At 37.6% G+C, this 17500-nt stretch overlaps 1 protein-coding gene across 10 annotated transcripts in view; it reads left to right on the forward strand.

Moving 5' to 3' along the window:
• The window catches only part of tenm4 (teneurin transmembrane protein 4), a 649554-nt gene that overhangs the window by 463141 nt on the left and 168913 nt on the right, over positions 1–17500 (forward strand). For all 10 annotated transcript variants that reach the window (XM_045704148.1, XM_045704149.1, XM_045704150.1 and 7 more), the window contains one exon: positions 14933–15194. In XM_045704148.1, the coding sequence (XP_045560104.1) occupies positions 14933–15194 (262 nt within the window). The remainder of the gene's footprint in view (positions 1–14932; positions 15195–17500) is intronic.

The raw sequence follows: 17500 nt of genomic DNA on the forward strand, positions 1-17500 counted from the left end.
CTACTACTAACTGGACATATACACACAGTACTACTACTACTAACTGGCCATATACACACAGTACTACTGACTGGACATATACACACAGTACTACTACTACTAACTGGCCATATACACACAGTACTACTGACTGGACATATACACACAGTACTACTGACTGGACATATACATACAGTACTACTGAGTGGACATATACACACAGTACTACACACAGTACTACTGATTGGCCATATACACACAGTATTACTGACTGGACATATACACACAGTACTACTGACTGGACATATACACACAGTATTACTGACTGGACATATACACACAGTACTACTGACTGGACATATACACACAGTATTACTGACTGGACATATACACACAGTACTACACACAGTACTACTGACTGGACATATACACACAGTACTACTGACTGGACATATACACACAGTACTACTGACTGGACATATACACACAGTACTACTGACTGGACATATACACACAGTACTACTGACTGGACATATACACACACAGTACTACTGACTGGACATATACACACAGTACTACTAACTGGCCATATACCTACAGTACTACTGACTGGACATATACACACAGTACTACTGACTGGACATATACACACAGTACTACTGACTGGACATATACACACAGTACTACTAACTGGCCATATACCTACAGTACTACTGACTGGACATATACACACAGTACTACTAACTGGCCATATACACACAGTACTACTGACTGGACATATACACACAGTACTACTACTACTAACTGGACATATACACACAGTATTACTGACTGGACATATACACACAGTACTACACACAGTACTACTGACTGGCCATATTCACACAGTACTACTGACTGGCCATATACACACAGTACTACTGACTGGACATATACACACAGTATTACTGACTGGACATATACACACAGTATTACTGACTGGACATATACACACAGTACTACTGACTGGACATATACATACAGTACTACTGACTGGACATATACACACAGTTCTACTACTACTAACTGGCCATATGCACACAGTACTACTGACTGGACATATACACACAGTACTACTACTACTAACTGGCCATATACACACAGTACTACTGACTGGACATATACACACAGTACTACTACTACTAACTGGACATATACACACAGTATTACTGACTGGACATATACACACAGTACTACACACAGTACTACTGACTGGACATATACACACAGTACTACTGACTGGACATATACATACAGTACTACTGACTGGACATATACACACAGTACTACTACTACTAACTGGACATATACACACAATATTACTGACTGGACATATACGAAACACACAGTACTACTGACTGGACATATACACACAGTACTACTGACTGGACATATACACACAGTTCTACTACTACTACTAACTGGCCATATACACACAGTACTACTGACTGGACATATACACACTGTACTACTACTACTAACTGGCCATATACACACAGTACTACTGACTGGACATATACACACAGTACTACTACTACTAACTGGACATATACACACAGTACTACTGACTAGACATATACATACAGTACTACTACTACTAACTGGCCATATACATACAGTACTACTGACTGGCCATATACACACAGTACTACTGACTAGACATATACATACAGTACTACCACTACTAACTGGCCATATACATACAGTACTACTGACTGGCCATATACACACAGTACTACTGACTAGCCATATACACACAGTACTACTGACTGGACATATACACACAGTACTACTGACTGGACATATACACACAGTACTACACACAGTATTACTGACTGGACATATACACACAGTACTACTGACTGGACATATACACACAGTACTACTGACTGGACATATACACACAGTACTACACACAGTATTACTGACTGGACATATACACACAGTACTACTACTACTAACTGGCTATATACACACAGTACTACCTACTGGACATATACACACAGTACTACTACTACTAACTGGCCATATACACACAGTACTACTGACTGGACATATACATACAGTACAACTGACTGGACATATACACACAGTACTACACACAGTACTACTGACTGGCCATATACACACAGTATTACTGACTGGCCATATACACACAGTACTACTGACTGGACATATACACACACTACTACTGACTGGACATGTACATACAGTACTACTGACTGGACATATACACACAGTACTACACACAGTACTACTGATTGGACATATACACACAGTATTACTAACTGGACATGTACACACAGTACTACTAACTGGACATATACACACAGTACTACTGACTAGACATATACACACAGTACTACTGACTGGCCATATACACACAGTACTACTGACTGGACATATACACACAGTTTTACTAACTGGACATATACACACAGTACTACTGACTGTTCATATACACACAGTACTACTGACTGGACATATACACACAGTTCTACTACTACTAACTGGACATATACACACAGTACTACTGACTGCACATATACACACAGTACTACTACTACTAACTGGCCATATACACACAGTACTACTGACTGGACATATACATACAGTACTACTGACTGGACATATACACACAGTACTACACACAGTACTACTGACTTGCCATATACACACAGTATTACTGACTGGACATATACACACAGTACTACTGACTGGCCATATACACACAGTACTACTGACTGGCCATATACACACAGTACTACTGACTGGACATATACACACAGTATTACTGACTGGACATATACACACAGTACTACACACAGTGCTACTGACTGGACATATACACACAGTACTGCTACTACTAACTGGACATATACACACAGTATTACTGACTGGACATATACACACAGTACTACACACAGTACTACTTACTGGCCATATACACACAGTATTACTGACTGGACATATACACACAGTATTACTGACTGGACATATACACACAGTATTACTGACTGGACATATACACACTGTATTACTAACTGGCCATATACACACAGTACTACTGACTGGACATATACACACAGTACTACTGACTGGACATATACATACAGTACTACTGACTGGACATATACACACAGTACTACTACTACTAACTGGACATATACACACAGTATTACTGACTGGACATATACGAAACACACAGTACTACTGACTGGACATATACACACAGTACTACTGACTGGACATATACACACAGTTCTACTACTACTACTAACTGGCCATATACACACAGTACTACTGACTGGACATATACACACTGTACTACTACTACTAACTGGCCATATACACACAGTACTACTGACTGGACATATACACACAGTACTACTACTACTAACTGGACATATACACACAGTACTACTGGCTAGACATATACATACAGTACTACTACTACTAACTGGCCATATACATACAGTACTACTGACTGGCCATATACACACAGTACTACTGACTAGACATATACATACAGTACTACCACTACTAACTGGCCATATACATACAGTACTACTGACTGGCCATATACACACAGTACTACTGACTAGCCATATACACACAGTACTACTGACTGGACATATACACACAGTACTACTGACTGGACATATACACACAGTACTACACACAGTATTACTGACTGGACATATACACACAGTACTACTACTACTAACTGGCTATATACACACAGTACTACCTACTGGACATATACACACAGTACTACTACTACTAACTGGCCATATACACACAGTACTACTGACTGGACATATACATACAGTACAACTGACTGGACATATACACACAGTACTACACACAGTACTACTGACTGGCCATATACACACAGTATTACTGACTGGCCATATACACACAGTACTACTGACTGGACATATACACACACTACTACTGACTGGACATGTACATACAGTACTACTGACTGGACATATACACACAGTACTACACACAGTACTACTGATTGGACATATACACACAGTATTACTAACTGAACATGTACACACAGTACTACTGACTGGCCATATACACACAGTACTACTAACTGGACATATACACACAGTACTACTGACTAGACATATACACACAGTACTACTGACTGGCCATATACACACAGTACTGCTGACTGGACATATACACACAGTTTTACTAACTGGACATATACACACAGTACTACTGACTGTTCATATACACACAGTACTACTGACTGGACATATACACACAGTTCTACTACTACTAACTGGACATATACACACAGTACTACTGACTGCACATATACACACAGTACTACTTCTACTAACTGGCCATATACACACAGTACTACTGACTGGACATATACATACAGTACTACTGACTGGACATATACACACAGTACTACACACAGTACTACTGACTTGCCATATACACACAGTATTACTGACTGGACATATACACACAGTACTACTGACTGGCCATATACACACAGTACTACTGACTGGCCATGTACACACAGTACTACTGACTGGACATATACACACAGTATTACTGACTGGACATATACACACAGTACTACACACAGTGCTACTGACTGGACATATACACACAGTACTACTACTACTAACTGGACATATACACACAGTATTACTGACTGGACATATACACACAGTACTACACACAGTACTACTTACTGGCCATATACACACAGTATTACTGACTGGACATATACACACAGTATTACTGACTGGACATATACACACAGTATTACTAACTGGCCATATACACACAGTACTACTGACTGGACATATACACACAGTATTACTGACTGGACATATACACACAGTACTACACACAGTACTACTGACTGGACATATACACACAGTACTACTGACTGGACATATACACACAGTTCTACTACCACTAACTGGCCATATACACACAGTACTACTGACTGGACATATACACACAGTATTACTGACTGGACATATACACACAGTACTACACACAGTACTACTGACTGGACATATACACACAGTACTACTGACTGTACATATACATACAGTACTACTGACTGGACATATACACACAGTACTACTACTACTAACTGGACATATACACACAGTATTACTGACTGGACATATACACACAGTACTACACACAGTACTACTGACTGGACATATACACACAGTACTACTGACTGGACATATACATACAGTACTACTGACTGGACATATACACACAGTTCTACTACTACTACTAACTGGCCATATACACACAGTACTACTGACTGGACATATACACACTGTACTACTACTACTAACTGGCCATATACACACAGTACTACTGACTGGACATATACACACAGTACTATTTCTACTAACTGGACATAAACACACAGTACTACTGACTAGACATATACATACAGTACTACTACTACTAACTGGCCATATACATACAGTACTACTGACTGGCCATATAGACACAGTACTACTGACTAGACATATACATACAGTACTACCACTACTAACTGGCCATATACATACAGTACTACTGACTGGCCATATACACACAGTACTACTGACTAGCCATATACACACAGTACTACTGACTGGACATGTACATACAGTACTACTGACTGGACATATACACACAGTACTACACACAGTACTACTGACTGGCCATATACACACAGTATTACTGACTGGACATATACACACAGTACTACTGACTGGACATATACACACAGTATTACTAACTGGACATGTACACACAGTACTACTGACTGGCCATATACATACAGTACTACTAACTGGACATATACACACAGTACTACTGACTAGACATATACACACAGTACTACTGACTGGCCATATACGCACAGTACTACTGACTGGACATATACACACAGTATTACTAACTGGACATGTACACACAGTACTACTGACTGTTCATATACACACAGTACTACTGACTGGACATATATACACAGTTCTACTACTACTAACTGGACATATACACACAGTACTACTGACTGCACATATACACACAGTACTACTACTACTAACTGGCCATATACACACAGTACTACTGACTGGACATATACACACAGTACTACACACAGTACTACTGACATGCCATATACACACAGTATTACTGACTGGACATATACACACAGTACTACTACTACTAACTGGCCATATACACACAGTACTACTGACTGGACATATACACACAGTACTACTGACTGGACATATACACACAGTACTACTGACTAGCCATATACACACAGTACTACTGACTAGCCATATACACACAGTACTTCTGACTGGACATATACACACAGTACTACACACAGTATTACTGACTGGACATATACACACAGTACTACTAACTGGCCATATACACACAGTACTACTGACTGGACATATACACACAGTATTACTGACTGGCCATATACACAGTATTACTGACTGGCCATATACACACAGTACTACTAGTACTAACTGGCCATATACACACAGTACTACTGACTATGCATATACATATAGTATTACTGACTGGCCATATACACACAGTACTACTGACTAGCCATATACACACAGTACTACTGACTGGCCATATACACACAGTACTACTGACTAGCCATATACACACAGTACTACTGACTGGACATATACACACAGTACTACTGACTGGCCATATACACACAGTACTACACACAGTATTACTGACTGGCCATATACACAGAGCACTACTGACTGGCCATATACACACAGTATTACTGACTGGCCATATACACACAGTACTACTACTACTAACTGGCCATATACACACAGTACTACTGACTATGCATATACATATAGTATTACTGACTGGCCATATACACACAGTACTACTGACTGGCCATATACATACAGTACTACTGACTGGACATATACATATAGTACTACTGACTATGCATGCCCTCCTAGCCAAGGGCACAGCACAGTACCAAGGGCGGCACAGACCTTTGTTTACTGCTTCAGCCAATCAGGGCACTGTATTCCAGAGGGGCGGGGGATGTATATTTATAGCAGTGGCTGTGTCCACGTGGCGGAGCCCCTGAATCAGAGGCTGTAGCCTGCAGGGTCCATTGGGAGGGACTTTTGTCCCCCGTCGCATTTGGGTCGGCAGGTTGACCAGCTAATTGGCTGTAGTGGAGGTGGAGGAAGAAGTGTTCTGCGTCACAATACAATACCATTCCATACAATACAGTACAGTACTATACACTACTATACAATACAATATAATTCTATACAATACAGTACAGTACTATACACTACTATACAATACAATACCATTCCATACAATACAGTACAGTACTATACACTACTATACAATACAATATAATTCTATACAATACAGTACAGTACTATACACTACTATACAATACAATACCATTCCATACAATACAGTACAGTACTATGCACTACTATACAATACAATACCATTCTATACAATACAGTACAGTACTATACACTACTATACAATACAATACCATTCCATACAATACAGTACAGTACTATACACTACTATACAATACAATATAATTCTATACAATACAGTACAGTACTATACACTACTATACAATACAATATAATTCTATACAATACAGTACAGTACTATACACTACTATACAATACAATATAATTCTATACAATACAGTACAGTACTATACACTACTATACAATACAATACCATTATATACAATACAGTACAGTACTATACACTACTATACATTACAATATAATTCTATACAATACAGTACAGTACTATACACTACTATACAATACAATACCATTATATACAATACAGTACAGTACTATACACTACTATACAATACAATATAATTCTATACAATACAGTACAGTACTATACACTACTATACAATACAATACCATTATATACAGTACAGTACAGTACTATACACTACTATACAATACCATTATATACAATACAGTACACTACTATACAGTACTATACAATACAATACCATTCTATACAATACAGTACAGTACTATACACTACTATACAATACACTACCATTCTATACAATACAGTACAGTACTATACAGTACTATACAATACAATACCATTCTATACAGTACAGTACAGTACTATACACTACTATACAATACCATTCTATACAATACAGTACAGTACTATACACTACTATACAATACAATATAATTCTATACAATACAGTACAGTACTATACACTACTATACAATACAATACCATTATATACAATGCAATACCATTATATACAATACAATACCATTATATACAATACAGTACAGTACTATACACTACTATACAATACAATACAATTATATACAATACAGTACAGTACTATACACTACTATACAATACAATATAATTCTATACAATACAGTACAGTACTATACACTACTATACAATACAATATAATTCTATACAATACAGTACAGTACTATACACTACTATACAATACAATACCATTATATACAATACAGTACAGTACTATACACTACTATACAATACAATACCATTCTATACAATACAGTACAGTACTATACACTACTATACAATACAATACCATTATATACAATACAGTACAGTACTATACACTACTATACAATACAATATAATTCTATACAATACAGTACAGTACTATACACTACTATACAATACAATACCATTATATACAATACAGTACAGTACTATACACTACTATACAATACCATTATATACAATACAGTACACTACTATACAGTACTATACAATACAATACCATTCTATACAATACAGTACAGTACTATACACTACTATACAATACACTACCATTCTATACAATACAGTACAGTACTATACAGTACTATACAATACAATACCATTCTATACAGTACAGTACTATACACTACTATACAATACCATTCTATACAATACAGTACAGTACTATACACTACTATACAATACAATATAATTCTATACAATACAGTACAGTACTATACACTACTATACAATACAATACCATTATATACAATGCAATACCATTATATACAATACAATACCATTATATACAATACAGTACAGTACTATACACTACTATACAATACAATACCATTATATACAATACAGTACTATACACTACTATACAATACAATACCATTATATACAATACAGTACAGTACTATACACTGCTATACAATACAATACCGTTCTATACAATACAGTACAGTACTATACACTACTATACAATACAATTCTATACAATACAGTACAGTACTATACACTACTATACAATACAATATAATTCTATACAATACAGTACACTACTATACAATGCAATATCATTATATACAATACAGTACAGTACTATACACTACTATACAATACAATATCACTCTATACAATACAGTACAGTACTATACACTACTATACAATACTATTCAATACATTCTATACAATACAGTACAGTACTATACAGTACTATACAATACAATACTATTATATACAATACAGTACAGTACTATACACTACTATACAATACAATATAATTCTATACAATACAGTACAGTACTATACACTACTATACAATACAATACCATTCTATACTATACAGTACAGTACTATACACTACTATAAAATACAATACCATTATATACAATACAGTACAGTACTATACACTGCTATACAATACAATACCGTTCTATACAATACAGTACAGTACTATACACTACTATACAATACAATACCATTCTATACAATACAGTACAGTGCTATACACTACTATACAATACAATACCATTCTATACAATACCGTACAGTACCATACACTACTATACAATACAATACCATTATATACAATACAGTACACTACTATACAATGCAATATCATTATATACAATACAGTACAGTACTATACACTGCTATACAATACAATACCATTCTATACAATACAGTACAGTACTATACACTACTATAAAATACAATACCATTATATACAATACAGTACAGTACTATACACTTCTATACAATACAATACCGTTCTATACAATACAGTACAGTACTATACAGTACTATACAATACAATACTATTATATACAATACAGTACAGTACTATACACTACTATACAATTCAATATCATTTTATACAATACAGTACAGTACTATACACTACTATACAATACTATACAATACATTCTATACAATACAGTACAGTACTATACAGTACTATACAATACAATACTATTATATACAATACAGTACAGTACTATACACTACTATACAATACAATATCATTCTATACAATTCAATACAGTACTATGCCATTATATGCAATACTATACAATACAGTACAGTACTATACAATACCATTCTATACAATGCAGTACAGTACTATACACTGCTATACAATACAATACCTTTATATACAATACAGTACAGTACTATACACTACTATACAATATATATCTATACAATTCAATACAGTACTGTACCTTTATGTACAATACTATACAATACAGTACAGTACTATACAATACAATACCATTCTATACAGTAAAATATAGTACTATACAATACTATACAATACCATACCATTCAATACAGTAATATACAATACTATACAATTCAATACAGTACTATACACTACTATACAATACAATACCATTCTATACAATACAGTACAGTGCTATACACTACTATACAATACAATACCATTCTATACAATACAGTACAGTACCATACACTACTATACAATACAATACCATTATATACAATACAGTACACTACTATACAATGCAATATCATTATATACAATACAGTACAGTACTATACACTGCTATACAATACAATACCATTCTATACAATACAGTACAGTACTATACACTTCTATACAATACAATACCGTTCTATACAATACAGTACAGTACTATACAGTACTATACAATACAATACTATTATATACAATACAGTACAGTACTATACACTACTATACAATTCAATATCATTTTATACAATACAGTACAGTACTATACACTACTATACAATACTATACAATACATTCTATACAATACAGTACAGTACTATACAGTACTATACAATACAATACTATTATATACAATACAGTACAGTACTATACACTACTATACAATACAATATCATTCTATACAATTCAATACAGTACTATGCCATTATATGCAATACTATACAATACAGTACAGTACTATACAATACCATTCTATACAATACAGTACAGTACTATACACTGCTATACAATACAATACCTTTATATACAATACAGTACAGTACTATACACTACTATACAATATAATTCTATACAATTCAATACAGTACTGTACCTTTATGTACAATACTATACAATACAGTACAGTACTATACAATACAATACCATTCTATACAGTAAAATATAGTACTATACAATACTATACAATACCATACCATTCAATACAGTAATATACAATACTATACAATTCAATACAGTACTACACAATACTATACCATTCAATACAGTTCAATACAGTTCAATACAGTACTATACTATACAATACAGTACTATACAATACTGTACAATTCATTACAGTACTTTACAATACTATACAATTCAAAACAGTACTATACAATACTATACAATGAAATACAGTTCTATACTATACAATTCAATACAGTACTATACAATACTATACAATTCAACACAGTACCATACAATACTATACAATGAAATACAGTACTATACAATACTATACAATCAATACAGTACTATACAATAATATACAATACAGTACTATACATTACTATACAATCCAATACAGTACTATACAATACTATACAATCAATACAATTCAATACAGTACAACACAATACTATACCATATTATTTAGTAGTATACAATACTTTACAATACAATACAGTACTATACAATACAATACAATTCAATACAATACTATATAATACTATACTATACAATACCATGTTATACAGTACTATACAGTACCATATGAGAGGCCTCTAGCTGAATCAGTGAGTTCTGCTGTATGGATGAATTCAGAGAGAGGGAAAGCAAGGTAGCAACACTGATAGGGAGTCAGACCAGGCCAGCCCAGTATGACGCCAGCCATTCCAGCCGGGCCAGCCCATTCCAGCCGGGCCAGCCCATTCCAGCCGGGCCAGCCCATTCCAGCCGGGCCAGCCCATTCCAGCCGGGCCAGCTCAGACCAGACCAGACCAGACCAGACCAGAACAGCTGGGCCTAGGTAGAGTTGTGCTCTGTATGCAGGGCAGAGAGAGAGAGAGACAGAGAGAGAGAGAGAGCTCTGATTGCATTGCAGGGCTTTTAGACGGACGGATGTGAGAGCGGACAGGCTAGCCTCGGTGTGGAGATCGATAGAGAAGTGGCTTCCTCCATTTTGCTGTTGCACAGAACAGATCTCCTCTGTTCCTAGTAACTTTATGCCTCATAGGCTATATTTAAACAACGGTACAACACGGTGCATTACACAAACAGGGCTGAGTAGTCACGTTCTAGCTGCATTCCAAATGGCACTGTATTCTCTCCAGTGTGCTCTACTTTTGACCATACCTGGTTAAAAGTAGTGCACTATATAGGGAATAAGGTGACATTTGGGATGCATCCTATGTGCCTGAACTTAATAAGTAAGTCTCCATTCTGTTTAAACAGATAATAACGCATCGCTATTGGTCGTTCAGCGTGTGACATCAATTCAGGCTTGGGGCTTCTACTGCGTCTCCTCAATGCATTAGCTTCATCGTTCTCTTGTGTTTTACAGGAACTTGTGAGTGACTGAGAGAGACGGAAGTAAAATGGTGGAACCAACAAACAGCATACAATTTTTAACGATAGTCTTTTCATTTATTCTGTTACATTTAGTTCAGTGCAATGTGATCACAATAGCAACACTATTAATTAGGGTTCATTAGAGATATTCACTGTATGATGAGATAAATGTGACAGGGATTAAACCTGGAATACGTAGCGGATTAACAATTAGAGATAATATCCATTGTTATTTCTTTCCCCCCCCCGAAGGATATGCATTATGTCCATAAATTAAAGTTTGCTGCTTCAGTGTCTTTAGATATTTTTGTCAGATGTTACTATGGAATACTGAAGTATAATTACAAGCGTTTCATAAGTGTCAAAGGCTTTTATTGACAATTACATGAAGTTGATGCAAAGAGTCAATATTTGCAGTGTTGACCCTTCTTTTTCAAGACCTCTGCAATCCGCCCTGGCATGCTGTCAATTAACTTCTGGGCCACATCCTGACTGATAGCAGCCCATTCTTGCATAATCAATGCTTGGAGTTTGTCAGAATTTGTGGGTTTTTGTTTGTCCACCCGCCTCTTGAGGATTGACCACAAGTTCTCAATGGGATTAAGATCTGGGGAGTTTCCTGGCCATGGACCCAAAATGTCGATGTTTTGTTCCCCGAGCCACTTAGTTATCACTTTTGCCTTATGGCAAGGTGCTCCATCATGCTGGAAAAGGCATTGTTCGTCACCAAACTGTTCCTGGATGGTTGGGAGAAGTTGCTCTCGGAGGATGTGTTGGTACCATTCTTTATTCATGGCTGTGTTCTTAGGCAAAATTGTGAGTGAGCCCACTCCCTTGGCTGAGAAGCAACCCCACACATGAATGGTCTCAGGATGCTTTACTGTTGGCATGACACAGGACTGATGGTAGCGCTCACCTTGTCTTCTCCGGACAAGCTTTTTTCCGGATGCCCCAAACAATCGGAAAGGGGATTCATCAGAGAAAAGGACTTTACCCCAGTCCTCAGCAGTCCAATCCATGTACCTTTTGCAGAATATCAGTCTGTCCCTGATGTTTTTCCTGGAGAGAAGTGGCTTCTTTGCTGCCCTTCTTGATACCAGGCCATCCTCCAAAAGTCTTCGCCTCACTGTGCGTGCAGATGCACTCACACCTGCCTGGTGCCATTCCTGAGCAAGCTCTGTACTGGTGGTGCCCCGATCCCGCAGCTGAATCAACTTTAGGAGACAGTCCTGGCGATTGCTGGACTTTCTTGGGCACCCTGAAGCCTTCTTCACAACAATTGAACCGCTCTCCTTGAAGTTCTTGATGATACGATAAATTGTTGATTTAGGTGCAATCTTACTGGCAGCAAAATCCTTGCCTGTGAAGCCCTTTTTGTGCAAAGCAATGATGACGGCACGTGTTTCCTTGCAGGTAACCATGGTTGACAGAGGAAGAACAATGATTCCAAGCACCACCCTCCTTTTGAAGCTTCCAGTCTGTTATTCGAACTCAATCAGCATGACAGAGTGATCTCCAGCCTTGTCCTCGTCAACACTCACACCTGTGTTAACGAGGGAATCACTGACATGATGTCAGCTGGTCCTTTTGTGGTATAGGGCTGAAATGCAGTGGAAATGTTTCGGGGGGATTCAGTTCATTTGCATGGCAAAGAGGGACTTTGCAATTAATTGCAATTCATCTGATCACTCTTCATAACATTCTGGAGTATATGCAAATTGCTATCATACAAACTGAGGCAGCAGACTTGGTGAAAATTAATATTTGTGTCATTCTCAAAACTTTTGGCCACGACTGTACTACCATACCCTGTTCAAAGGCACTTAAATATTTTGTCTTGCCCATTCACCCTCTGGAAAACATACACAATCCATGTCTCAATGTTCTCAAGGCTTCAACATCCTTCTTTAACCTGTCTCCTCCCCTTCATCCATATTTTAGGGTCTCTAAACATCAGTCAACATTGTGTGGGTAAATGTCATTTTAAAGTCAGATCTGTTCTACTTAATTCCACCCTGTTTGTGTGTTCCTTCCAAGTTTTGACCTGGTGACCAACGGTGGCGTGGCCATCGCCCTGCGCTTCGAGCGCGCTCCTTTCATCACACAGGAGCACACGCTGTGGTTGCCATGGGGACGCTTCTTCGTCATGGATACCATCGTGATGCGTCACGAGGAGAATGAGATCCCCAGCTGTGATGTCAGCGGCTTCACGCGTCCATCCCCCATCTTGTCGCCTGCTCCCCTCACCGCCTTCGCTGGGGCCTGCTCCGAGAGGGGGACCATCGTACCCGAAATACAGGTACAGACCCCGATAGATTTTCAATTTGAATCCCAGCAATGTAATAGGATCTCTTGGGGGTTTTTTCACCCCCATTTTACCAGGTATGTTGACTGAGAACACATTTTCATTTACAGCAACGACCTGGGGAATAGTTACAGAGGAGTGGAGTGGGATGTATGAGCCCCCATCTTGTCCTCTCAGTACCCTCTTCCTCTCATCCCTGCACTGTGGGTTGTGGTTTACATGCACCTCTTCACTTCTCTTCTCTTCTATACTGTTCTCTTCTCTTCTCTTCTGTTCTCTTCTGTTCTCTTCTCTTCTGTTCTCTTCTGTTCACTTCTCTTCTGTTCTGTTCTCTTCTGTTCTGTTCTCTTCTGTTCTGTTCTCTTATATTCCGTTCTGTTCTCTTCTGTTCTCTTCTGTTCTCCTCTGTTCTCTTCTGTTCTGTTCTCTTATATTCTGTTCTGTTCTGCTCTGTTCTCTTCTGTTCTCTTCTGTTCTATTCTGTTCTCTTCTGTTCTGTTCTCTTCTCTTCTGTTCTCTTCTGTTCTCTCCTGTTCTCTTCTGTTCTGTTCTCTTCTGTTCTCTTCTGTTCTCTTCTGTTCTGTTCTCTTCTGTTCTCTTCTGTTCTCTTCTGTTCTCTTTTGTTCTCCTCTGTTCTGTTCTCTTCTGTTCTCATCTGTTCTGTAATCTTCTATACTGTTCTCTTCTGTTCTCTTCTGTTCTATTCTCTTCTCTTCTGTTCTGTTCTCTTCTCTTCTGTTCTCTTCTGTTCTCTTCTGTTCTCTTCTGTTCTCATCTGTTCTGTAATCTTCTGTTTTGTTCTCTTCTGTTCTCTTCTGTTCTCTTCTGTTCTCTTCTGTTCTCCTCTGTTCTGTTCTGTTCTATTATCTTCTGTTCCGTTCTCCTCTGTTCTGTTCTCCTCTGTTCTGTTCTCCTCTGTTCTGTTCTGTTCTCCTCTGTTCTGTTCTATTATCTTCTGTTCTGTTCTCCTCTGTTCTGTTCTATTATCTTCTGTTCTGTTCTCCTCTGTTCTGTTCTATTATCCTCTGTTCTGTTCTCCTCTGTTCTGTTCTCCTCTGTTCTGTTCTATTATCCTCTGTTCTGTTCTCCTCTGTTCTGTTCTGTTCTCCTCTGTTCTGTTCTCCTCTGTTCTGTTCTATTATCCTCTGTTCTGTTCTCCTCTGTTCTGTTCTGTTCTCCTCTGTTCTGTTCTATTATCCTCTGTTCTGTTCTCCTCTGTTCTGTTCTATTATCCTCTGTTCTGTTCTCCTCTGTTCTGTTCTCCTCTGTTCTGTTCTCCTCTGTTCTGTTCTCTTCTCCTCCTCCTCTGTCTCTGTTTAAAATGATTCATGCCAGACATGGTACAGACAGCTAAAGCTCCCCACTCTAAAGACCATACACCAGACACCTGTGATGCTATCTGACCAGTTTAATAATGACTCAGTCCTGTGATGCTATCTGACCAGTTTAATAATGACTCAGTCCTGTGATGCTATCTGACCAGTTTAATAATGACTCAGTCCTGTGATGCTATCTGACCAGTTTAATAATGACTCAGTCCTGTGATGCTATCTGACCAGTGTAATAATGACTCAGTCCTGTGATGCTATCTGACCAGTTTAATAATGACTCAGTCCTGTGATGCTATCTGACCAGTTTAATAATGACTCAGTCCTGTGATGCTATCTGACCAGTTTAATAATGACTCAGTCCTGTGATGCTATCTGACCAGTTTAATAATGACTCAGTCCTGTGATGCTATCTGACCAGTTTAATAATGACTCAGTCCTGTGATGCTATCTGACCAGTTTAATAATGACTCAGTCCTGTGATGCTATCTGACCAGTTTAATAATGACTCAGTCCTGTGACGCTATCTGACCAGTTTAATAATGACTCAGTCCTGTGATGCTATCTGACCAGTTTAATAATGACTCAGTCCTGTGATGCTATCTGACCAGTTTAATAATGACTCAGTCCTGTGATGCTATCTGACCAGTTTAATAATGACTCAGTCCTGTGATGCTATCTGACCAGTGTAATAATGACTCAGTCCTGTGATGCTATCTGACCAGTTTAATAATGACTCAGTCCTGTGACGCTATCTGACCAGTTTAATAATGACTCAGTCCTGTGATGCTATCTGACCAGTTTAATAATGACTCAGTCCTGTGATGCTATCTGACCAGTTTAATAATGACTCAGTCCTGTGATGCTATCTGACCAGTTTAATAATGACTCAGTCCTGTGATGCTATCTGACCAGTTTAATAATGACTCAGTCCTGTGATGCTATCTGACCAGTGTAATAATGACTCAGTCC

The sequence above is a fragment of the Salmo salar genome, chromosome ssa20, assembly GCF_905237065.1.
Source record: "Salmo salar chromosome ssa20, Ssal_v3.1, whole genome shotgun sequence".
Lineage (NCBI taxonomy): Eukaryota > Metazoa > Chordata > Actinopteri > Salmoniformes > Salmonidae > Salmo > Salmo salar.